This window comes from Gorilla gorilla, chromosome 2 (assembly GCF_029281585.2).
Source record: "Gorilla gorilla gorilla isolate KB3781 chromosome 2, NHGRI_mGorGor1-v2.1_pri, whole genome shotgun sequence".
NCBI classification, from domain to species: domain Eukaryota; kingdom Metazoa; phylum Chordata; class Mammalia; order Primates; family Hominidae; genus Gorilla; species Gorilla gorilla.
Window position 1 is genome coordinate 21,068,477 of NC_086017.1, and position 26,788 is coordinate 21,095,264.

Sequence of the window (26,788 nt, forward strand, 5' to 3'; positions counted from 1 at the left end):
TTATTTATTTTGCCATTTAGTGACAATATCCTTCAGTTTCCCTTTCCTGCCCTTAGCTTTAAAAATCCCAGCCTGTCACACCAGGGCTGGGGGTTGTGGGGAGCAGACAAACAATCAAACAAGTTCAGTCTCTTAAACCAAATTATAAAATGAGAGAAGATCACAGATGTGCGGGAGGAAAGGGTTTGATGTAGCTCAGTCATTCCTCTCCTTCCACTTCTGATGACTAATTTAGAAGTTACGCATAACATCTCACTGCCCCTTTTACAAGAAACCATGAGATCTATTTTATCTAAATCTTGGTTCTGGCTAAAGCAGTTCTGCTAAGCAACTAGTTTGTTTTCATTTAAATGACACTGAAGAATCTTATAGCTGATCCTGTTTCCCAGCACTGGTGTAGTGAAATAGATTTTAAAAACAGACAGATCTGGAACCCAGAGCAGCCTCTTTCTTCATCCACCAAAAAATTTTAAAAACAACTTGATTGAGGTGTAATTTACCTATCATAAAATTCACCCATTCTAAGTGAATCATACAATTCAGTTATCATTAGTAAATGTACAGAGTTGTATAATCATCATCAGAATCCAAGTTCAGAACATTTCCGTCTTTTCCAAAAGATCCCTTCCTGTTCCCCCCTCCACTACCAGGCAACCACTAATCTATTCTCTGTCTCTATAAATTTGCCAATTCTGGACGTTTCATATAAATGGAATCATTCAATGTGTTGCCTTTTGTGTCTGGCTTCATCCACCTAGCATGATGTTTTTCCAGTTCACCCATGGTGTAGCTTGGAACAGTACTGTGTTTCTTTTTATTTACAAATAGACCACATTTTAATCAAAATCCATTCACCAGTTGATGAACATTTGGGTTTTTTCCACTTTTTGGTGGTTATGAATAATGCTATGAGGATCTGCATAAAAGTTTTTCTGTGGTCACACGATTAGTTCTCTTGGGTATATATCTAGGTGTGGAATCACTGAGTCATATGGTAACTATGTTTAACCATTTGAAGAACTATCAGATTGCTTTTCACAGTAGCTGCACCATTTGACATTTCCACCAGCAGTGTTTCAGAGTTCTTCTTTCTCCACATCTTCACCAACACTTGTTATTGTCCTTCTTTTTAAATTATAGTCATCCTAGTACATGTGAAGCGGTATCTCACTGTGGTTTTGATTTTCATTTCCCTAATGACTAATGATGTTGAACATCCTTTCATGTGCTTTTGAGCCATTCCTCTATCTTATTTGGTGAAATGTCTATATAAATCCTTTGCCTATTTATAAACTGGGTTTTTATCTTCTTATGATTGAGTTGGAAGAGTTCTTTATGTATTTTGGATACATCAGATATATGATATATCAGATATATGACCTATAAATATTTTCTTCCATTCCATAGCTTTTCATTTTCTTAGTGGTACCTCTTGAAACCCAAAAGTTTCTCATCTTGATGAAGTCCAATTTAGCAGTTTTTAAAAATTCCTTATGCCTTTGGTGCTGTGTCTCAGAAATCTTTGCCTAACTCAGGGTCACAAAAATTTAGCTCATACATTTAGGACTATCATCAATTATGAGTAATTTTTGTGTATGATATAAGGGAAAGGTCTAAATTCATCCTTCTGCTGGTAGATCTCGGTTGTTCCAGCATATGGATTATTGCATTTTGTCTGCTGCCTTCTTCTATCCCCTCCTCTATTTTAGCATTCCCAGAGGTGAGCAACACTCCTCCTCTTGCCCCCAGTGGCAGCCCCCCACCCCACTTAACCCCACTTATAAAATCTGGAGATGTTGCATGAAATCTTTTAGTTTTTAAATGCTGTCAATTATTCAATTGTTTCATTTGTCTTCTTGATACATCAGATGTATGATATATCAGATATGTGAGACCAACAGACTGTCTTGATGGCACAACTCCAATTCCAGTGTTCCAGAAGAGAGAACTGGGCTGACTGGTTTGTTCTGGGTCAGAGATAACTTCCGGTTCAATCACGTGTGCCCAGGGGTCAGGGTTACATAGTATAACTGTGGCTGCCAGAGCCCACCCTAGGTGAAATGATGGTTCTCAGAGAGGAGGCTTGACTTGAGCTGGGAAAATATCCCAAAAGGTGTCCACTCCTGGGTCATTATCTCATATTCAGCATTCTGCATCCCCTATGAACCAGCTTGAGGTTTCTACCTGGGGGCTTACAAAATTTGTTTTGTTTACCCTGTGTAGTGTTCAAGAAGACAAATGAAACAATGGAATAATTGACAGCATTTAAAAACTAAAATATTTCATGTAAAAACTCCAGATTTTGTGTTTCCTTTTAAAAACAGGCAGATCTGAGTCTGCAGCAGTTGGTAGAATGTGAGTGGCAGCTGCCCTCTTCAAGCAGAGGACAGGCTCTCCAGGTTGCCCCGATCCCTACCACTCCCTCTTGCTCCACACACAGTCCTCTGTTCTTAGTAGCTTTTCTTCTCTGACACTGTAGACTCTTTGCACATGTACCTCCACCCCTGGAAAACCCACTGGGGCCACTGCCTGCCCGCAAGGTCATCTGCCTCTTGCATCTTACCCAGAGGCTGACTCTTAAGCCAGAACTCCTCCAGATTCTAAGTCAGTCAGGTTCCTGTAATACTAGGCCCACAATGGCATTTTGCTATTTGCAGTCTGCTCTGTTCATCACAATCAGTGGCACTGATAAGCCTGGGTGTTTCATGGAAATTATGACCTGGCCAGACTTAATGAGATTATGCAGTACTGGAGCACCCTCATGCATGACACCTCTTTCTCAGAATTAGATCAAAGAAATTAATGTTCTGACTTACTTGACTAGAATAACCAGCCTACAAATGAGGAAGAGGATAGAGCAGTTTGGACTGGGGAGTAGCAGGTGAGGCAGTTTAGAATGAATCAAGAAAGGAATCCCAAACTCTCACTTTGTACTAGGGAAAATAAAAGATGTGCTAAGCATGTGGAAAACATTTCTTTATTTTTATTTTTTTATTGAAGGAATCTATATTTTGTTTTTTCAAAATGAATGCAGTTAGCTCTTATTTTCCCTATTATAAAATGAAGACAATCTCATTGTTGAAATCCTGAGAAATACCAAATATAATAAGTATCATCCAGTACCCAGAGAAAACCATGGTTGATGTAACATAACAAAGATTCACCCTGGATAGAAGCCTGTTAGTTAACAGAATTGACATTGTCCTGTACAAACAAACCACGTCTTCTATAAATTTCATCATAAGCATTTTACCACCTAATTGCTGGTGCTCTGTAATGATTATCAAGGACCCCATGATATTCTATTCTGTAGCCACTGAGAGTTGAAGCCAGCTGGACTCCCTGGGTGGAGTGGGAACTTGGGGAACTTTTCCGTCTTACAAGAGGATTGTAAAACGCACCAATCAGCACTCTGTAGCTAGCAATGGGATTATAAAATGCACCGCTCAGGCTGGGCACGGTGGCTCACGCCTGTAATCCCAGCACTTTGGTAGGCGGAGGCGGGTGGATCACGAGGTCAGGAGATCAAAACCATCCTGGCTAACACAGTGAAACCTTGTCTCTAGTGAAAATACAAAAAAAATTAGCTGGGCGTGGTAGCGGGCGCCTGTGGTCCCAGCTACTCGGGAGGCTGAGCCAGGAGAATGGTGCGAACCTGGGAGGCGGAGCTTGCAGTGAGCCGAGATGGCGCCACTGCATTCTAGTCTGGGGGACAGAGCGAGACTCCGTTTCAAAAAAAAAAAAAAAAAAAAAATGCACCAATCAGTGCTCTCTAAAACATAAAACACACCAATCAGTGCTCTGTAAAACGCACCAATCAGCACTCTGCAAAATGTACCAGTCGGCGCTCTCTAAATCGCACCAGTCAGCAGGAGTCTAAAAGTAGCCAATAGTGGGGACGACTGAAAAAAGGGCACTCTGATAGGACAAAAACGGAACATGGGAGGGGACAAATACGGGAATAAAAGCTAGTCACCCCAGCCAGCAGAGGCAATCTGCTTGGGTCACCTTCTAGGCTGTGGAAGCTTTCTTCTTTTGCTCTTCACAATAAATGTTGCTGCTAACTCTTTGGGTCCTTGCCATCTTTAAGAGCTCTAACACTTGGCCGGGTGCGGTGGCTCATGCCTGTAATCCCAGCACTTTGGGAGGCCAAGGCAGGCGGATCAGGAGGTCAGGAGATCAAGACCATCCTGGCTAACATGGTGAAACCCCATCTCTACTAAAAATTCAAAAAATTAGCCGGCCATGGTGGCGGGTGCCTGTAGTCCCAGATATTCGGGGAGGCTGTGTCAGGAGAATGGTGTGAACCTGGAAGGCAGAGCTTGCAGTAGCCAATATCGTGCCACTGCACTCCAGCCTGGGCAACAGAGCCAGACTCCGTCTCAAAAAAAAAAAAAAAAAAAAAAAAGAAAGCTGTAACACTCACTGCAAAGGTCTGCGTCTCCATTCTTGAAGTCAGCGACACCAGGAACCTGCTGGAAGGAACCAACTCCGGACACACTACCTCAAGATACATTTAGTTCCCAAATGCCAGCTCATTTCTCTTTATTTTCTATCATAAATAATGTTGCAGTGAGCGTCTTTGTGCATAAATCTTTATTTACATTTTAGATTACCATGAGATAAATTTTTAACTATAAAGTGTTCAGGGAAAAGTAGAAAAGTGGACCAAAAGGTATGGTACAATATTCGTCAATGGGATAAATCCTACCTCAAACTTCTTTAAGTCTGAACTTCTTTTGAAAATTATGCTTACACTTTCTGCACTTAGTACATCTCCCCTGGCTTCTGCTGCTCTGTGTTGGTTTGGGTCTCTCTTTTTTTTTTCCTTTTTTTAGATGGAGTCTTGCTCTGTCACCAGGCTGGAGTGCAGTGGCATGATCTTGGCTCACTGCAACCTCTGCCTCCTGGGTTCAAGTGATTCTCCTGCCTCAGCCTCCCCAGTAGCTGGGACTACAGGTGCCTGCCACCACGCCTGGCTAATTTTTGTATTTTTAGTGGAGACGGGGTTTCGCAATGTTGGCCAGGCTGGTCTCAAACTGCTGACCTCAGGCAATCCACCTGCTTTGGCCTCCCAAAGTGCTGGGATTACAGGTGTGAGTCACTGCGCCTGACCCTGGGTCTTGTTTTTTCAGGGCTCATCCAGTAAACCTCTGTTGAGCACCTATCATGTGCCAGCCTGGTGCCAGGCTCAGGAGAAATGATGGCAAGCGAAAATGCAGGGTCCCTGCTGTCAGCGAATGGGACGTCCCCATGGTGTTGCACTTCAGAGACAGAAATAGTGGACATCCTCCATGCCCTGGAGTTGCTCCCCATTTAGTTGGAGGAGAATCAGCTAAAGAATGATAATCCCACAAGAAAGTTGATATAAGAGGAGCATGTTAGAAGTTGAGGATACCAAGAGAAAGGAACAAGTAAGAGTTTCAAGGCAAAAGAATGTTCCAGGCAGGGGCATGGCATCAACGTGTAAAGGAGCTTACTTACACCTTGGCCCCAGCATGTGCTTCCAGACTCATCGTTCTGTGCTCTAGGCACTTCCAATGACTCCTCCCAATTCCTCAAACTCAGCTGTGTACTTTGAGTCTTTCTTCTACTGAGCCTTAAATACCTCTTTCTTCCTGCTGGAGAAATTCCACCCATCCTTCAAAGCCTGGCTTGCATATCACTTCTTCTCTGATGTCCTTTCTGACATCCGCATTTTGCCTTGAGAGAGGCAGTTCTTCCCTCTGCTGTCCAGCTACCTGCCTTGATCTTATACCAGTCACCACGTTTGTCCCAGCTGAATTCTAGGGTTTTTAATTTAATTGTTTTGATGCTGTTTATCTTGTGTATTTCTTCGCATGCTAATTTATCAACTCCTTGAAGTCAGGGACAGTGTATCAATTAGGATTCGAGTTGGCTGTATGTGATAGAAAACACTAGCTAACAATGGCTTCCATGAAACAGACGTGAGGTCCAGAGGTGGGCAGTCCTCGCTGATATGGCAGCCCCATGATCATCAGGGACCTCAAGTCTGTCCTGATGGCTGCTTCACTTTCCTAATTGTGTGGCTTTTCCTTACAGTCCCAAGATGGCTGCTTAAGCACTACTCATCATATCCACATTCCAGCCAGCTAGAAGAATGAAAGGCCAAAGAAAAGTACACACCTTTATTTTAAGGCTGTTTTCTGGAAGTTGCAAACAACACTTGCATTAACATCCCATTGGAATTTAGTCACATGGTCACACCCAGCTACAAAAGAGTCTGGGAAATGTAGTTTCTATTCCAGGCAGCTGTATACTCAGCTGAGAAGCAGAGTTCTAGTCTTAGACATGAGAGGAGACTATTAGCAGCTTCCACCACAGTGAAAAACAAGGAAAGGTCAAGGATGAGTCCTCTGATCCTGAATGGGCCAGGTACAGGATGGTGGTGCTCACCAAGAGATGGAAGAAAACACAACCACTGCTATTAATTGAGCACCTCATGTATGCCAGACACTGTACTAGGTGCTTTATCTAAAACCAACATTGCTGAGCTTTATTTAGGTAAATAATTGCATTGCCCTTGAGGAAGTTTGGAGTATTTCTAATTTGGAATCAGATCCAGGTGGCCTCTTCTTTCATGCTTCCCATGTTGGGGAGCTTACTGTCTTTCTCAAAGTAACTTGTTGCATTGTTGGATAACATCTTTTTTAGAAAGTTCTGCCTTACTTTGAGCTGAAAGCTGCACTCTTGGGTTGGCAATGGAGTGTAGTAGTTCAGGGTGCATGTTCTTCAGTTGGATCAGTGGTTCTATCCTCCAGGGGATACCTGGCAGTGTCTGGTAACATTTTGGGTTGTCATGACTGGGGGCTTGCGGCTACTGGCATCAAGTGAGTGGAGGCTAGGGATAATGGTAAATGTCATCACCCAGTACACAGGACAGCTCCCCACAATGAAGAGTCATGCAGCCCAAATGTCAATGGTAGGACCAAGGTTAAGAAACCCTGAGTTAGGGCCAGGTGCGGTGGCTAATGCCTGTAATCCCAGCACTTTGGGAGACCGAGGCAGGCAGATCACTTGAGGCCTGGAGTTTGAGACCACTCTGGCCAACATAGCAAAACCCCGTCTCTACTAAAAATACAAAAATTAGCCGGGTGTGGTGCTGCACACCTGTAGTCCCAGGCACTCCGGAGGCCGAGGCAGGGGAATCACTTGAACCCGGGAGGCAGAGGTTGCAGGGAGCTGAGATCATGCCACTGCACTCCAGCCTAGGTGACCGAACGAGACTTCATCTAAAAAAAAAAAAAAATAGAGAAACCCTGAGTTAGATAGACCTAGGTTCAAATCTTAACTTAGCAACCACTTCCCAGCTGCGTGACCTTGAGTAAGATGCTTCACCTCCTGAGCTTGAGCTGACCATTTCCTCCTCTCCGCCCAGATATGCCTCTTGGGCTTGCGGGCATTTAGTAACTGATGTGTGAGAAGCTTGGCTCCTTACTGTTTCAGCTGCCCCCATTGGTGTCGCAGGATGTGCAAGGAGTGCCGACTGGGTTGTTTGCTGGCACATGGGCCTGATGGGATTAGACTGTAATCACTCTAGTAAAAGCCCCTCCCCACCTAATGGTTTCAGAATGGAGTCATTGCCTTAATTCAAAAATGATGGTTTGCTTGTACACTCTTAGAGAAGATGGGTCCATTTCTGCTTTTTACCAAGTAATCGCAGAGCTTTCCCACTTCACTGTCTCAATTGATCCTCCCAATGGCCCAGGCAGGAGGGCTTACTATTCTCCCTACTTTAAAGGTGAGTAAACTGGCACCCTGAACTGTTTACTCAAGGTGCACATGCTCACACACACACACTCTTAGACACTCACACATACACACTCACAGTCACTCATACTCATACACACACACTCATGTACTCAAAAACCACACACACACACTTACACACACATATACACACATACACACACTCACACATTCACACACACATACACAGACTGTCACACACAATCACACACATTCACACACACAAACACACATGCACATACACATTCACTCACACATTCACACACACTCATACAGCCCAACAAGCAGCGGAGCAAGGGTGAGGACTCTGCTCCTGCCTCTAGAGCTCTCCCTAGGCTGCTACTCTGAGGATACAGAGCTAGGGAGGACCTACAGGTGACTGCCTTCCTTGCAGACAAGCCCTCATCTCACATGACTCCTCTAGCTTTTATTCTCTCTGCCCAGAGCACACCCTCTGTCCAGCACTGTTTCCATAGGCATGGCTTTATCTTCAGAGAGGACACCTCAGACCCAGCGGGATCTCCTGAGTGACGTGTAGTGACATGAGATCCATGTCCCCAAATATCTCCCACACTCTTGGCCATAGTGTCTGACTTTTCTTTGGAATTTATGCAAGGAAAACCTCAGGGACCAGATTTTTCAAAATACAGGTCCCGAAGGGAGGGAAAAGCACCTTACATTAGTCATCTCACTGACGATAACTATCCATTCAAGCTATTTTTTTATTCATTTCACAGTACGTTGCAGACATTGTTAGATTTCACCCCTAAATGTTTAAAATGCTACAGTAATTTTTAGTTCAGTGATGTCAATTCAATCATAACTTTTCTTTCTTTAAACAAAAAGGAAAAATACAGATAGTTTTTAATAAAAACAAATCATGGCTGGGCACGGTGAGTCACACACCTGTAATCCCAGCACTTTGGGAGGCTTAAGAGGGCAGATGGCTTGAGCCCAGGAGTTTGAGACCAGTCTGGGCAATACAGTGAGACCCTCTCTCTACAGAAAATACAAAAAATTACCCAGGCATGGTGGTGCGTGCCTGTGGTCCCTCCCAGCTACTCAGGAGGCTGAGGTGGGAGGACTGCTTGAATCATTTTCTGTCAAATATAATTGTTAGATGATAAATAGTATATACATAATTTTTAAAAAATGTTTTCTCTGATGGGCACAGTGGCTCATGCCTATAATCCTAGTACTTTGGGAGGCTGAGGCAGGTGGATCACTGAGGTCAGGAGTTCGAGACCAGCCTAACCAATATGGTGAAACACCATCTCTACTAAAAATACAAAATTGGCCAGGTGTGGTGGTGCATGCCTGTAATCCCAGCTACTTGGGAGGCTGAGGCAGGAGAATTGCTTGAACCCAGGAGACAGAGTGTTAGAAACAAGTGCCTGGTGCCGCAAAGAAAAACAGCACGTAGGCAGAAAATTCCTCAGCAAGGCAAATTTCCTTCTGCAGGAGGATGCAGCTTGCACCAGTCACGATCGAAAGAGCACACTGAGCAGGGTAGGGCAGAGGTTTTTATCCCTAATGCAGTTCCTAGCACTTCTGTGTCCTTTCCTCATTGGCTAAGGTTGGCCCTCCCAATCTAAGCTAATTCGATTGGCTAAGGTTTAAAATTGAATAGGGTCTATTAGGCGGGAAGGAAGAGGGACTGTCCGTTACTAGGTGGGAAGGCATATCTGGATTTGTCTGGGCGTGGCAAAGGCGGGAAGGTTGTTTACAGAACAGGTAGCTAGGAGACAAGCAAGTATAAGGAAGTTGGTCTAAGAAACAAAGAACAGGGAACTAAAGCTTTTTGAAGAAGAATTTATCATCTCTGACAATTTCCCCCTCTTGATTTTATAGTTTTTCCTCTTCAAAATGCCTTAGCATATCTAGGCTCTGTTGTTCTTCTTGGGTGTCAAGAAGGAAGAGTTTATCTGAATAAGGTGGGGGGAACTAAGGGAGGTTTTGGTGAGCGCTGTTTCTATAAGTCTTTGCACTAAACCACAAACACAGGGTATGATACAGCATCCTACAAGAATGAGCACACCTATAACGATTATAAGGGAGGTGAATATTGAGGTCATAATTCCTTTCCATTTCCCGAACCATTTCTCCATGAGGGTTGTAAAGGGGTCATCTATTCTAGAATTTTTAGCTAACTCATTTATTTGATAAGGAGGTAAGGCCTTGTAAGGCTTTTGTTATTGTTCCATCGGGGGTGGTGTTATTAGGAATAAAAGTACAACATTGGACTCCAATCGTGACACAAACTCCGCCTTTTTCAGCTAATATCACGTCAAGAGCTATTCTGTTTTTCCCAGGCCATTTGGCTGGTAAGGCCTAATTGTTCAACTGTTCCTTTAATTGCATCTCTAGTAAAATTAACAAAGTGTTGTTGATTATAATAGATAGAATTTATTCAAGCTACATTCTTGTTTACAGGTGACCACCAGAACAATATAAATTTGAATCCTGCAGCTGTTTGATTTTGGGCTTTAAATTCATCTGGTACCCCTCATGGTACTCCGATAGCATCTATATAAACATGAGGATCAAAGGATCCATGAGGGACGTGTCTCTTTTTACAATATTCTGTCTTCAGCTTTCTTGGTCGATGAAATGCCAAGGTGAAAGGGATAGCCAACTGAATGACAGCACAAGTGCTGCTCCAGGTACTTGGCAGAGTACCCAGCAATAGTCCCCCACAATATCACCACACATCTGCTCTGGAATGAACAAGGGCATACTGATTGGTAAGCTCTTGAAAAGGCTTGGTTTCACTGCACCCTGTTAGGTCTCCAAGGAATGCTAACTTCTCCCCCTGCCATGAAAGGCAAGAGGTGAAGTTAACATCAGGGGCTGCAGGCTGGATGGCCCTCAACGGATGACCCGCAGGGCTTTGGACTTCAGGGAACAGCAGTGGAAGAATCTTGCATGACTCATTACACCAGGCTGTGGGGTTCTGGAAGAGAGCTATCACACAGCTCATGCCTCGTTGGTCAGATGACCATCCAAGTGGGAAGGGGACAATTTGGGTTTCTGGCCTACCTGTCGCACAAGCCTAACAGTCGCTTTTATTTAGCTTGCGGATGGAATATTTAATCCCTTCCAACCAGGCATTTGGATCTTGATACCCTGTTTCAATAGCTAGAGTTTGCTTTAAATCTTTAACTTCTATAATGGTAACTTTAGTTTTATCATTGGGTATGAAGTGAGAAAAGGTTTGGTTAGAAGAGGGTTTAGGGCTGGGCGCGGTGGCTCACGCCTGTAATCCCAGCACTTTGGGAGGCCAAGGCAGGTGGGTCACGAGGTCAGGAGATCCAGACCATCCTGGATAACACAGTGAAACCCCGTCTCTACTAAAAAAAAAAAAAAAAAAAAAATTAGCTGGGCATGGTGGCGGGTGCCTGTAGTCCCAGCTACTCGGGAGGCTGAAGCAGGAGAATGGCGTGAACTCGGGAGGCGGAGCTTGCAGTGAGCCGAGATCGTGCCACTGCACTCCAGCCTGGGTGACAAAGTGAGACTCTGCCTCAAAAAAAAAAAAAAAAAAAAAAAAAAAAAAAGAGGATTTAGGAGAGGGAGAAGGGGGTGAAGGAGGTGGAGGAGCGATGAAGCACATTTCGAAATATCCTATAGGGTCTGTCTCTGAGACTTCTGCTCCTACCATAAAAATGGCTCGAGGAAGGGTAAGAACCTTGGGAAGCTGGGATAGTAATGGAAATTTGTACAGGATTACGCTGGTTATATTGGCAGTTGGGAGGAGTACTCCCTTTAGTGAAACAAATGTATGGTTTCAGGAATATACAACTATTCGTTGTGGCAGTCCATCCCTGGTTTTTGGTTGTCAATAGAACATTGGACCAACTGTGGCAGAGATGCTGAGGCTCTGCTTTAGGAGGACAAGTTTTCCAATGAACAGAATCTCCGTTAAAATCTTCCCAGACTAATTGATCCTGGTTAACGGATTTCCAGTCTGAGGAGAGCCAGGAAGGACAAAGATACTTTTCTGAAATAGAGTTGTCTTTGACCCTGCAGATCTCCACAGGGTATAACAAGACAAGCATCGAAAGTGATAGTTTGAGGTGAGTTAGACTTAGTAACATTAATAATAAGATGTGGGGTAGCTGGGGTAAAGAGGAAAAGGAGGAAAAGGCAGATTAAGCTTTTCTCTCTCTTTTTTTTTTTTTTTTTTTTGAGACGGAGTCTCGCTCTGTCACCCAGGCTGGAGCGCAGTGGCGCCATCTCCGCTCACTGCAAGCTCCGACTCCCGCGTTCACGCCATTCTCCTGCCTCAGCCTCCCGAGTAGCTGGGACTATAGGCGCCCGCCACCACGCCCGGCTAATTTTTTTTTTTTTTTTTTTTTTTTTTTTTTTGTATTTTTAGTGGAGACAGGGTTTCACCGTATTAGCCAGGATGGTCACGATCTCCTGACCTCGTGATCCGTCCGCCTCGGCCTCCCAAAGTGCTGGGATTACAGGCGTGAGCCACCGCGCCCGGCCGCTTTTCTCTTTAACGTTACATTTTCGGGTGTAGGTACTTTGGAGAGGGGTACCCGGGTATGATGCGTCCATCCTCTCCAACGGTCCGGACTGCTGTCTCAGTTGTGAGGAGCACTAGGTAAGGTCCTTCCCAAGTGGGTTCGAGCTTTCCCTCTTTCCAACTTCTGATAAGGATGTGATCTCCAGGCTGGTGTTGATGAACTGGTAATTCAATGGGTGGAGTTTGTGCTAGGAGGCCTTGAGTCCTGAGGGAGGAAAGGGTAGAAGATAGACCTAATACATAGTTTCTAAGAAACGGATCTTTTGTTTCGAATGTGGGAAGATCAGTAGTAGAATGTAGATAAGGCAATCTAAAAAGCATCTCATAAGGGGGTAGACCTATGTTTTTTCAGGGAGCAGTTCGGACTCTCAACAGGGCAATAGGCCTTTCTACTCTCCCTGATGAGGGTGGATGCACGGCATGTGGTATTCCCATTTTCTTTAGGTTGTTTGTTGGTTTTTCTGCACACTCTGAAACTATCTGCAACTTGTCTAGCAAGGGTATAAATTCCTATGCATCCATAAACTCTGAGGACTGCATCACACATAGCTTGGGGGCCCCAGTGAGTTCCTTGATGTAGCTGTGACAATATCTCTCGCATGAAGGGCTTAGACAGCATTTCCTTCTTGTCTGGTTGTACCCATCTTCCCTCGTGACTTTCTTTGGCTCCTATTTCTTTTAACTTTTCTTGCTCTCTGGGGGAGAAAACAGGGACTGTAGCTGGAGGGGGAAGATAAGGGGTTAGGTGGAAAATGGGTGCTGCTTGAGAAGAGGCAACTTGTTTAGCCACTTGGTCAGCTAGATTATTCCCTCAGCTCTCAAAGGAAAGATTCTTCTAGTGACCTGGAACATGAACAACTGCTGTCTCTTCTGGCGGCTGTAAGTTCTCTAGTACTTGGATTATCAAGTCTCTATGGACTAAATTTTGGCCTTTACTGTTAATAAGGCCTCGCTCTGCCCAAATTTTCCCAAAGGTGTGGACTACTCCAAAGGCATACATGGAGTCAGTATAAATAGTTCCTTCCTGGTTTTGCAGAAATTTTCAGGCTTGATTTAGTGTAAACAACTCACATGTTTGCTCAGACCAGTCATTAGGTAGGTTGTCTCCGTCTACTGCTGAGTACCTGTTATGCCTTTTCCCTTTTATTACTTGAGAAGAACCATCTACAAAAAGGTGTCTTCCTGTTTGAAAGGGAGTTTATCTAAACATCTATGCCCAAGTTCTTCTGGTCTGGGGCATGGGTTTTTTTCTGCGTTTGAATTTCCTGTTAAGAAGGCAGCAGGGTTAAGTGAATCATCTGTAGTTAGGATTAAATCATCTTTTTCTAACAAGATAGCCTTGTATTTTAAAATTCTTGAGTCAGTAAGCAACCTTTCTGCCTTCTGATTTAGGATAGTTCTGTTCTGGTGAGGTGTGCTCACAATGGGGTTTCCTCCGAAAGTTATTTTTCTACTTTCTTCTGTTAGCAAAGTAGTTGCCGCTACAGATTGAATGCATTTGGACCATCCATGGGTTACTGGGTTAAGAATTTTTGACAGGAAGCCTACGGGTTGGGAGTGGCCTCCGTGCTTTTGGGTAAGTACTCCCAAGGCTAGGCCCTTGTTTACATTGACGAAAAGATGGAATGGCTGCTTAGGGAGGGTAAAGCTAGGATGGGGCAGTTACTAATAGATGTTTTAACCTTTCTACCTTTTGGATTTCTGGTAATTGCCAAATGATGGGGTCTGGCTCGTCTTGTGTGAGCTTTTTCTATGAGAGTTTTGTTTCTAGGGCATAAGAGTCTATCCATAGACGACAGTATCTGACTAATCCTCCTTCAATCCGTTCAAGCCCAGTTTTCCATTTGCCTTTGTAATTAAATGCCCTAAATATTTTACTTCAGGTTCTACAAATTGGAGTTTGTTTTTTGAGGCCGTTAACCCTTCATCCCACAGAAGATTTAAGACATGGGTTGAGAAAGCTGCTACTTCTTTTCTATCATCTCCTGAAATTAGAAGATCATCCATGTACTGGAGGGGACATATGCACGAGGGCAGGGAAAATTTCTCTAGGACTTGTTCTAATATTTGACTAAGTAAATATGGAGACTCCGTAAACCCCTGGGGTAAGACTGTCCATCAGTATTGCTGTTTTCAACCGGAGTGAGGGTCTTTCCACTCAAAGGCAAGTAGGTCCTGGCTGCCCTCTGCTAATGGACAAGCCCAGAAGGCATCATTTAAATCTATTACTGTACTATCTGATTAATAGCTCTAAGGTCTTGCACTAACCAGTATGACCTGTCTGGCTTCTTTAAAGGCAGTATTGGAGTGTTACAGGGAGACATACAGGATTTAAGAAGCCCATCATGGAGAAGACCTTCAATTACAGGTTTTAAATTTACCCTGGCTTCTAAAGGAATAGGGTATTGCTTTCTCTTTACTACTTCCCCGGGGGTTTTAAATTTAACATGAATCAGAGAAATCTGTAACTTTCCTTGATCCCATCTTTTGACCATACCTCGGGATAAATGTGTTCTTCGTCTGCGGTGGTGAGCAAGATTAGGGAGGGGAGGGGAGGAATTTTCCGTGATTGATTTGGAGGCCTAAGCCTAATTTTAGTATTAAATCACTTCCTAATAGATTTGTCCCTGCTTCTGGAATTAACAGAAATTTGCTGCTAGCTGATCAGTTTTCATATTTCACTTTTGTCTCCTCTAAGATTTTTGCTCTAAATCCTTCTCCTTTTACTCCAGAGGTAAAAAGTTTTTCTTGTGAACAAGTTACACTAGATGGAAGATAACAGACTGAGGAGTGAGCTGCTTCTGACTCGATTAAAAAGGTAATAAGCTCAGGTTTAGGTCCCACTTCTAAATTTACCAAGGGCTGTTGGTGGGACTCAAGATAAAAAGATAGAGCCCCGACTTCCCTAGTCTTCTTCAAAAGCCATAAGTGGGATGACTTTTTCTTCTTTTTCCCATTTGGGACATTGTCTTTTAAAGTGACCTATTTTTCCACATTTGAAACATTTGTTCTGTGATTTCTTAGTAATATCTCGCCAGCCATTGGTGACAAAGTGGAGCTTTAACATTCCTTGTCCAAGGGGGTCTTCTGATTCTAGGCCAGCGTATTTTTCTCATTTGCTCTTTAAGCCTTTCTAAAAATTCTGTCGGTCCCTCATCTTTTCCCTGTTTTATATTAAAGGCCTTGGTAAGATTTTGGGTGCGGGGCACTAATTCTCAAATTCCTTTTATTACCATCTCCCTAAGGTCTCTCATATTTCCTTGATGGGCTATATTGTTGTTATCCCATTGAGGATCCTGGGCTGGGAATTATGTTCAGCCGCTGGAACGTTCTGACCGGGAGGGTGTTCACGTTCCCGAATGGTCATAGCAGCCCTGTGTATGATGCTCCTTTCTTCTCCTGAGAATAAGATGTCTAAGATAGACATTAACTCGTCTAAAGTATATATCTGGGGTCCTAAAACTGATCGATTTGATCTGCCACTCCATAAGAGTCACCTAAGAGTGGTTTAAGCTCCTTTTTTAGGTTTAGGGGAAGGGTCTGTGGTGGCAGCTGCTTGGGGGAGAGGAAGGTTCTTCAGTCCAAACAAAACAGCAGTTTTTTATCATTTGCTGCTTTTTCTTGTGTTTGGTCCTTCCATTATCCTTCCAATATTCTAACGTTAGGCCTAGGGACTATCAGAGGGTATATTATCATGATCATGATATTTCCTATCTTTTGTCTTACTTGCTGTATTTCCCATCCTGGAGAAAGAGTTTTTCCCTGAGTCCATGGGGCTCAATCTCTCTTACTAGAGATTTCTTGCACCCTAGCGAGTCTGTGGGGCTCAACCTCTCCTACTAGAGATTTTTCACACTCTTCAGCTTTTGCTTTATCCTTCTCCATCTGTTTCTCTTGTGGAAATTTTCAAGTCCCTCTTAGCATAGGCAGGTTGGTATAAACCCCACAACAGGCAAGCTGCCTTTAAGCCATATGAGGTGACTACAGAACCAGATCCGGACTCTGCACTTGCTCTGCACTCAATTGTGTGTCTTACTCACACACTTTCAACCTCCAGGATGTCCTGACCACCAAGGAAATACTTCACTGCCCCCAAGGTTTTTCTTACCTTGGTCTATGCACAGAGTTACCTGGTCGCCACAGTATCTGTCTGCCTTTTCTTCCCTCATTGCTGGAGTCCAGGTTTATTCATCACACCAGGTGGGTCTCGATCCCTTACCCTTGAGGCCACCGCAACAAAGCAGCGGGCTGCGTCTCCTCACGAGAAATGATCTGAGACCCTCCCCGGAGGAGAATGGGAATCCCAGATGAACCCCCGAGTTTGTTAGAAACAAGTGCCTGGTGCCACAAAGAAAAACAGCACATAGGCAGAAAATTCCTCAGCAAGGCAAATTTACTTCTGCAGAAGGGTGCAGCTTGTGCTAGTCACAATCGCAAGAGCACACCAAGCAGGGTAGGGCAGGGGTTTTTAATCCCTAATGCAGTTCCTAGCACTTCTGTGTCCTTTCACCGTTGGCTGGGGTTGGACTTCACAATCTAAGCTAATTCGATTGGCTAAGATTTAAAATTGAATAGGGTCTATTAGGTGGGAAGGAAGAGGAACTATCTGTTACTAGGTGGGAAGGCATATCTGGACTTGTCTGGTCCTGGCGAAGGCAGGAAGGCTGTTTACAGAACAGGTAGCTAGGAGACAAGGATGTACAAGGAAATTGGTCTTAAGAAACAAAGAACAGGGAACTAAAGCTTTTTGAAGAGGAATTTATCATCTCTGACAGGAGGTTGCAGTGAGCTGAGATCATGCCATTGCACTCCAGCTTGGGCAACGAGAGTGAAACTCCGTCTCAAATTAAAATTAAAATTAAAAAATAAAAAATAACGTAAAATAAAAAATGGTTTCTCTCCCCTCTATGTGCCAGACAATGAGGAAAAGAGAAAAAGGAGACACCTCTGGAGGCCAGGGAGCTGAGAGCCACCTTGAGAATGCCAAGCTGGGGAAGTGTTTAGGGGAACTACTTCCTGCTTCCTTCCGAGCAAAACAGTAAAAAATAAAAATCCCTGAGACAATACTTCCTTAGCCTTATGAACCCCGAAAATCTGAGGCAGGTCTCAGTTAATTTGGAAAGTTTATTTTGCCAAGGTTGAGGACGCACACCCATGACACAGCAACAGGAGGTCCTGACGATGTGCCCAAAGTGGTCAGAGCACAGTTTGGTTTTATACATTCTAGGGAGACATGAGACATCAATCAATATATGCAAGATGAACATTCCTTAGGTCTGGGAAAGGCAGGACAACTGGAAGCCGGGAGGAGGCTTCCAGGTCTTAGGTAGATAAGAGACAGATGGTTGCGTTCTTTTGAGTTTCTGATTAGCCTCTCCAAAAGAGGCAATCAGATATGCATTTATCTCAGTGAGCAGAGGGATGACTTCGAACAGAATGGGAGGCGGGTTTGCCCTAAGCAGTTCCCAGCTTGACTTTTCCCTTTAGCTTAAGTGATTTTGGGGCCCCAAGTTATTTTCCTTTCACAGCCTACTTTCTTCCTTCCAGAAGTGACTGTGGACAATTCCACAGGGTTTGGACTTGATCAGGGCAGAAGGTGAAGCTGCAAGGTATTAGATGTGGGAATGGAGAAAAATACAGGCTGGAGCTGTGGGTTTGAGTGTTGTCCTGATAGGAGGTGATGGCTGAGGGGTAGGGAAGTGAGAGGATGAGATCCCCGAGGCCGACAGCACAGAGTGACAGGAGCATAGGGCAGGACTTTGGGTCACCCAAGGAGACAGTGATGCTTTTGAAGAAGTCAGAGGAGGCCCCATCAGCAATCAGAGGATTGCTCTGATTGGCAGCTCAGAGCTGGAGGACATCAAAAAATACCGCTGTAAGAAAGAGACCTGGAAAAGTCTTTAGAGATTGTCTATCCCACCCTACCCATTTGACACATGAGAAGATGGAGGCCAAGAGATCACTGAGAAAATAAATGGTAGAGCTTGGGCAAAATCAGTGCTGCCCAAAATGGTGTTTTTCCAACAAAGACATTTAAAAGGTTCCTTCCACAAGGATCAAACACCTTGGGGTTTTGATTTTTATCTTAAAAAATTATATAAATTTAGCCTTCTACAGGCCAGGCACGGTGGCTCACACCTATAATCCCAGCACTTTGGGAGGCTGAGGTGGGTGGATCATGAGGTCAGGAGATCAAAAGGATACTGGCTGATATGGTGAAACCCCATCTCTACTAAAAATACAAAAATTAGCTGGGCGTGGTGGTGGGCGCATGTAATCCCAGCTACTCAGGAGGCTGAGGCAGGAGAATTACTTGAACCTGGGAGGCAGAGGTTGCAGTGAACCGAGATCGCGCCATTGCACTCCAGTCTGGCGACAGAGCGAGACTCCGTCTCTAAATAAATAAATAAATAAATAAATAAATTTAGCCTTTTACTCAAGAACTTATCTGGCTTTGTCTTAATGTAAAAATAATTTCTTTTTGCTAAATTATTGAGAGAAATTTACTATTTGTGTTTATCAGTTTTCTTTAAACTCACCACTTTTTGATGAATATGAAAATCTAAAAACTTGGCCAGGCGCAGTGGCTCACACCTGTAATCTCAGCACTTTGGGAGGCCAAGGTGGGCGGATCATCTGAGGTCAGGAGTTCAAGATCAGCCTGACCAACATGGTGAAACCCCTTCTCTACTAAAAATACAAAAATTAGCTGGGTGTGGTGGTGGGTGCCTGTAATTGTAGCTACTCGGGAGGCTGAGGCATGAGAATCACTTGAACCCAGAAGGCAGAGGTTGCAGTGAGCTGAGATGGTGCCACTGCACTCCAGCCTGGGCGACAGAGTGAGACTCTGTCTTAAAAACAAAACAAAAAAAATGGCTGGGCGTGGTGCCTCATGCCTGTAATCCCAGCACTTTGGGAGTCCAGGGTGGGTGGATCACCTGAGGTCAGGAGTTCAAGTCCAGCCTGATCAACATGGTGAAACCCCGTCTCTACTAAAAAAATACAAAAAAAATAGCCAGGTGTGGTGGCACACTCCTGTAATCCCAGCTACTCAGGAGGCTGAGGCAGGAGAATCACTTGAATTTGGGAGCTGGAGATTGTAGTGAGCCGAGATGGTGCCATTGCACTCCAGTCTGGGTGACAGAGTGAGACTCCATCTCAAAAAAAAAAAAAAAAAAAAAATCTTAAAAACTCCTTCCAGAAGATTTAATACTTACTTTCACCCAACCACCCGACTTGAGGATCACCAATAACAGAGGATACAGTCCGTTTTCAGTAGAGCCTTAGTAGCAAAGGGTTTTCGTTTTTATTTTTCAGATACAGGATCTTGCCCTGTCACCCAAGCTGGAGTGCAATGATGTGATCATAGCTGACTGCAGCCTCCTGAGTAGCTAGGACTATATAGGTGTATGCCATCACACTGGGACAATTTTTTAAAAATTTCATTGTAAAGACAGGATTCCACTGTGTTGCCCAGGCTGCAACTCTTGGCCTCAAGTGATCATTCCACCTTTAACTCTTGCCCTCAAGCAATCCTCCCACCTCAGACTCTCAAAATGCTGGGATTATGGGTGTGAGCCACCATTTCCAGCCTACTAGTAAGGGTCTTGTTACATATTACTTGGCATGATTTATGTAATTTTAAAAAATTGTTTTTCAAATAGAAAAGTAAAATAACAAATATGCTTTTCCAATAACATAATCCCCTTCTCACTTGAGAATTTTCCTCTAAAAAGATATGCTAGATTTATTTCAAGCTTTATGTGCCTCTGGTGTGTCCCCTTACAACCTCCTCCATATCGGTTAGGGATGGTCTCAGCTGCAAGTAACAACTCCCACAACAGTGATGTAAGCAAAAAAAAAAAGCAAAGCAAAACAAAGCCCATTTAATTATTTCCTATAGTAATAAGTCTGGGAGAAGAAGATTCCAGAGTTGGCTCAGCAGCTTAGTGACAGCAAGGCCCTAGGCTGGCATTTTCTTGGCCTTCCCGATGGTCCCAAGATGACTCTCATGGCCTCAAACATCACTTCCTCACATCCTGTCAGGGAGAAAGAGGGAAGTGAGCAACAACAATTTTTCTTGTTTTGCTCATTTGTCAGAGAGGAAGAACGTTCCTAAAAACTCCACCTCTGCTGTTTGACATCCTCATCCTATTCCTTGGCCATGGTGGTATCTCATGGTCACTCCTCTATCTGCCACTGTAAAGAGGAACTGGATTGCTATATTCTGCTTAGACACATGAGGATGCAGCCCACCTTCCCAGAACATGTGCGGAATTAGATTTCTACAAACTCATTTGTCTTGCTTCTGCCCAACTCTCTCACTAGAATGCACATTCCATAGGGGCAAACATTTTTGTCTATTTTGTTCACAGCTATATTCTCAACACCTAGAAGAGTGACAGGAATTCAATAAATAGTTGTTAAGTGAGCAAATGAATGCATGAATAAGGAAAAGGGGACATGGCTATTGAGTAGGTAACCAGCAGTGTCTATCACCCCCAAGAGCATACAACTCCAGTCTGATGAACATCATGCTACTAAGTGGCCACTCATCACCCAAGTCTCTGACCTTACTTTTTCTCTCTTTTCTCCCAGGGAGTGAGCCATAACTGGCGGCTGCTCTTGCGCCAATGAGCCTCCCCAATTCCTCCTGCCTCTTAGAAGACAAGATGTGTGAGAGCAACAAGACCACTATGGCCAGCCCCCAGCTGATGCCCCTGGTGGTGGTCCTGAGCACTATCTGCTTGGTCACAGTAGGGCTCAACCTGCTGGTGCTGTATGCTGTACGGAGTGAGCGGAAGCTCCACACTGTGGGGAACCTGTACATCGTCAGCCTCTCGGTGGCGGACCTGATCGTGGGTGCCGTCGTCATGCCTATGAACATCCTCTACCTGCTCATGTCCAAGTGGTCACTGGGCCGTCCTCTCTGCCTCTTTTGGCTTTCCATGGACTATGTGGCCAGTACAGCGTCCATTTTCAGCGTCTTCATCCTGTGCATTGATCGCTACCGCTCTGTCCAGCAGCCCCTCAGGTACCTTAAGTATCGTACCAAGACCCGAGCCTCGGCCACCATTTTGGGGGCCTGGTTTCTCTCTTTTCTGTGGGTTATTCCCATTCTAGGCTGGAATCACTTCATGCAGCAGACCTCGGTGCGCCGAGAGGACAAGTGTGAGACAGACTTCTATGATGTCACCTGGTTCAAGGTCATGACTGCCATCATCAACTTCTACCTGCCCACCTTGCTCATGCTCTGGTTCTATGCCAAGATCTACAAGGCCGTACGACAACACTGCCAGCACCGGGAGCTCATCAATGGGTCCCTCCCTTCCTTCTCAGAAATTAAGCTGAGGCCAGAGAACCCCAAGGGGGATGCCAAGAAACCAGGGAAGGAGTCTCCCTGGGAGGTTCTGAAAAGGAAGCCAAAAGATGCTGGTGGTGGATCTGTCTTGAAGTCACCATCCCAAACCCCCAAGGAGATGAAATCCCCAGTTGTCTTCAGCCAAGAGGATGATAGAGAAGTAGACAAACTCCACTGCTTTCCACTTGATATTGTGCACATGCAGACTGCGGCAGAGGGGAGTAGCAGGGACTATGTAGCCGTCAACCAGAGCCATGGCCAGCTCAAGACAGATGAGCAGGGCCTGAACACACATGGGGCCAGCGAGATATCAGAGGATCAGATGTTAGGTGATAGCCAATCCTTCTCTCGAACAGACTCAGATACCACCACAGAGACAGCATCAGGCAAAGGCAAATTGAGGAGTGGGTCTAACACAGGCCTGGGTTACATCAAGTTTACTTGGAAGAGGCTCCGCTCGCATTCAAGACAGTATGTATCTGGGTTGCACATGAACCGCGAAAGGAAGGCCGCCAAACAGTTGGGTTTTATCATGGCAGCCTTCATCCTCTGCTGGATCCCTTATTTCATCTTCTTCATGGTCATTGCCTTCTGCAAGAACTGTTGCAATGAACATTTGCACATGTTCACCATCTGGCTGGGCTACATCAACTCCACACTGAACCCCCTCATCTATCCCCTGTGCAATGAGAACTTCAAGAAGACATTCAAGAGAATTCTGCATATTCGCTCCTAAGGGAGGCTCTGAGGGGATGCAACAAAATGATCCTTATGATGTCCAACAAGGAAATAGAGGACGAAGGCCTGTGTGTTGCCAGGCAGGCACCTGGGCTTTCTGGAATCCAAACCACAGTCTTAGGGGCTCGGTAGTTTGGAAAGTTCTTAGGCACCATAGAAGAACAGCAGATGGCGGTGATCAGCAGAGAGATTGAACTTTGAGGAGGAAGCAGAATCTTTGCAAGAAAGTCAGACCTGTTTCTCGTAACTGGGTTCAAAAAGAAAAAAATAATAAAAATAAAAGAGAGAGAGAATCAGACCTGGGTGGAACTCTCCTGCTCCTCAGGAACTATGGGAGCCTCAGACTCATTGTAATTCAAGCTTTCCGAGTCAAGTGATTGACAACTGAAGGGACACGTGGCTAGGGTTCCACTGGAGAATTGAAAAGGACTCTTGAGCCCTCCTGGAATGGAGCTGTATAACTGTGCAGAGACTATCCATGCGAATAGTTGCTGTCCCCTTCCAGGGGTCACCTTGAGAGGCATGACAGCTGTTCCACAGGGGCTACCGCTTCTCAGAAAACTTCTCTTCTGAGCCTCTTTTACAGCTTTCTCCAGAACCAGTGTCTGAACCACCCTGGAAATTCTGCCTTATTATTTCTTACTCAAACATGTTTAGAGTGGATAGAAAATTATGCAGCTTGCACACCCATTGTCTTTAACCCCAGATTTCCTTTGGCTATTAAAAAAGTGGTGGCAAAAGGCATCCTCGAAAGAGAAATGAAATATTTTTGAATGGTTGCACGTTAAAAATTAAAAGAAGGAATGGGGTCAGAATGCCATATTTTTGAGGGCTGTACTAGGTTTATCTCATTTAAGCCCCACAAAACCCCACAGGAGGGTAATTTTCTAACTCTAGTTTGCAGAGGAGCAAATTGAGGTTCAGCAAGGTGAGAGAGGTACCCAAGGTCACACAGCTAGTTATGTGAGAAAGTTAGAGTACAAATCCTCTGGGGTTTCAGCTTATTGTAGCGTATTTTCTCCGAAAGGCAAAAATGTGCCCTTTTGGCCGGGCATGGTAGCTCAAGCCTATAATCCCAGCATGTTGGGAGGCCGAGGTGGGCAGATCATTTGAGGCTGGGAGTTCAAGACCAGTCTGGCCAATATGGAGAAACCTTGTCTCTACTAAAAACACAAAAATTATCTGGGCATGGTGGGGCATGCCTGTAGTCCCAGTTACTTGGGAGGCCGAGGCACGAGAATCGCTTGAACCCGGGAGGTGGAGGTTGCAGTGAGCCAAGATCACGCCACTGCACTTCAGCCTGGGCAACAGAGCAAGAGTCTGTCTCAAAAAAAAAAAAAATACAATATTTTAACAATGTGCCCTCTTAAGTGTGCACAGATACACATACACGGTATTCCCAAGAGTGGTGGCAGCTCAAAATAATATGTTGAGTAGACGAACAGCTGACATGGAGTTCCCGTGCACCTATGGAAGGGGATGCTTTGAAGGAACCAAGTGCATTTTTATCTATGAGTTCTGTTGTGTTTGTCAAAAAGTCATTGTAATCTTTCATAGCTGTACCTGTTAAGCAAAAACTAGTAAAGACATAGGAACATGTAGTTTTACTTGGTGTTTATGTTGCAATCTGGTTGTGATTTATATTTTAAAACTTGATGCTAAACCGTAATATGTATAGCACATGGAGTGCCTGTACAAGCTGATATTTTGTATTTTGTGTTCCTCTTTGCATGATCTGTTAAAATGAGATATTTTTACCTACCTAAAATATGATGTTTAAAAGCATACTCTATGTGATTTATTTATTTCTACCTTTCTGAGTCTCTTGGACTAAGAAGATGTGTTGAAATGTACCATCAAATGTTAACAGAGTTTGATATGGGCTTTCTCTTTGGTTTCTCATCACATTTGTAAATGTCTTTTCAAAAGGATTTACTTTTTATAAAAAGCTTCATTCTCACTCTGCTTTGCATCCCCCAAACTTCTTGTTCAAAACGGGGGTAGTTTAGGAGACTTTAATCCCGGTTTCAGAAGCTGCAGCTGGTCTGTTTCCAGGTCAGAAACCATTGTTCAGAAGACCTCCCTGTGAGAGAGTTGCTCCTCAGCGTCCCTCAGGACCAAAGAACACTCAGAAAGAGCACTTCACACAGACAAGTGGCTAAGTGTCCATTATTTACCGTGAACAATCAGGGCAACTAGTGGAGAGAACTGATTGTGAGCTCTGCCTCTGGGTCAAAGAGACCTGGATTTGAGTCTGACAAGAACAAGAAATGGTCAATAAATATAAATTACCAGCGTCTAAGGAACAAGGTCTATGCATTATTGTATACAGTGTCTCTGGTGCTTGTATAGTGTCTGGTATACAGAGGGCACTCCTATGCATTGTTAAAACATGCTGAGCACATATCATGTGCCAGGCTTTGTGTTTTATCTAATGTTATCTAATGGTATTGCTGCCATGATGTAATGTTGCCTTTACAACAACCTCATGAGGGAGATTTCCATCTTTACAAATAGGCAAACTGAGGCCCAGAGAGATTGAGGAACTGCTCCGAGGTCTGATTCTGGAATGTGCTTCCTTTCCACTTTATCAATCAGCTCTTCGTACTCCTGTCTGAACGATGGAAATTAATTTTTGAATGTATAAAAGACAACAGACTATGATACAGAAATGTCAGCCCCAGCCCACTAAGAAAGCCCCAGCCCATCAGTGGCTAATGGCTTTAATAAATTGGTCATTTGGCTACTTGGCTTGTGGACAATCTCTGACCTCTTTTGAAGATGGGCACTGCATGGACTTCCAGGAGGTGGATTTAATAGTCTTAACTCAGCATGAAAAAGATGCTGGGATGCTCCTGGCTGTTTATGCACCCTAAGTGCCATAGAGACATGCTGTTGGCCAGGCATGGTGGCTCATGCCTGTAATCCCAGCACATTGGGAGGCTGACACAGGCAGATGGCTGGAGTCCAGGAGTTCGAGACAAGCCTGGGCACCATGGTGAAATCCTGTCTCTACTAAAAATACAAAAATTAGCCAGGGGCTGTGATGCACACCTGCAGTCCCAACTACTTGGGGGGCTGAGGCAGGAGGATCACTTGAGCCCAGAAAGTTGAGGCTGCAGTGAGCCAAGATTGGGCCACTGCACTCCAGCCTGGGTGACAAAGAGAGACTGTCTTAAAATGAAATGAAATGAAATATAAAATAAAATAAAATATAGAAACATGCTGTTAAAGATCTTATTTGCCAATATTTATCATTCCACAATTTGTCAGGCTTTCAAAGCCTAGCTTGACGTGACATATAGTTCTCATTGTGGGGAGCATGTACTCTTCTCAACTGAGATGCAAGACAAATGATGAAGGTGGATTGACCTGAATCACTGTAGCCTTGAATAAGTGTCACAGGGCCTCATGACCCTGCTGTGTCTGAGAACATTCTCTGCCTTTTTAAGTCTCCTGGGTCTGCATCTTTCTTAATGCTCCATGGTCTTGGAGCCCCAGTGGTCTGCCTATCCCATTCCAGGCAGCAGAGGCAGGTCTTCTTCCTTAGCCTCACCCTATCTTCCTGCTAACAAGGAAGCCTCATTTGTCGTCTGAGCAATCATTAGCTCTGGTCCCCATAACTATTTTGGATTCCCAGACCTTATCTGTTAATTAACAAATATTTTTCCAGCACTTCTTTTGTCTGGCCTGAGACAGAAAGACATGATTTCAACCCTGTGGAGCTACTTCAGGTTTGCAAGTGACAGAAATCAACTTTGTGAATAGTTACTAGAGTATCTTAAGTCTGTTTTGTGCTCCTATAACAGAATATCACAGACTGGGTAATTTATAAGAAATAGAAATTTATTGGCTCACAGTTCTGGAGGCTGGTAAGTCTAATATCAACGTGCTGGCATCTTCCCGATGCATCATGACATGATGGAAGAGCAAAGAGAGGGCAAGAGAGAGCAAAAGGGAGCAATCCCACTCCTGTAATAAAGAACTCACTCCCATGATAACAGCATTAGTGCATTCCTGAGAGTGGAAACCCATGACCTAAACATCTCTTAAAGATCCCACTTCCCAATATGATCACAATGGCAATTAAATTTTAACATGAGTTTTGGAGGGGACAAATGTTCAAGCCACATAGCATGGCATGCTTTGTGGAATCTAGTGATACTTTGGATGACTTTGCCTTGAGGAGGGCTTAAGACAAGTCAGCCATAGGAATCTCAAGCTAAGAATTAAAGAAAACTCCCTCTCTAGGATACTGCCAATGATCTATATAAACTAATCCTATTCCCACTCTATGAACATCAGTTCAAAAGTCCCAAACTCAGGATAAAGAATCGTCCTGTGTCCACTTTACTCCAGTCAACTCTGGAGGGGGTGGAGGCTGGGGT

At 44.3% G+C, this 26,788-nt stretch overlaps 1 protein-coding gene across 5 annotated transcripts in view; it reads left to right on the forward strand.

Moving 5' to 3' along the window:
* The window catches only part of HRH1 (histamine receptor H1), a 167,380-nt gene extending 142,671 nt beyond the window's left edge, over nt 1–24,709 (forward strand). For 4 of the 5 annotated variants that reach the window (XM_055381000.2, XM_055380999.2, XM_055380998.2 and 1 more), the window contains one exon: nt 20,900–24,709. In XM_055381000.2, the coding sequence (XP_055236975.1) occupies nt 20,935–22,398 (1,464 nt within the window). In that variant the 5' untranslated portion in view covers nt 20,900–20,934 and the 3' untranslated portion in view covers nt 22,399–24,709. Of the gene's footprint in view, nt 1–14,597; nt 14,670–15,033; nt 15,120–20,899 lie in introns of all 5 variants that reach the window. The other variant, XM_055381001.2, reaches the window with a different exon arrangement.
* The last annotated feature ends 2,079 nt before the right edge of the window (nt 24,710–26,788 follow it).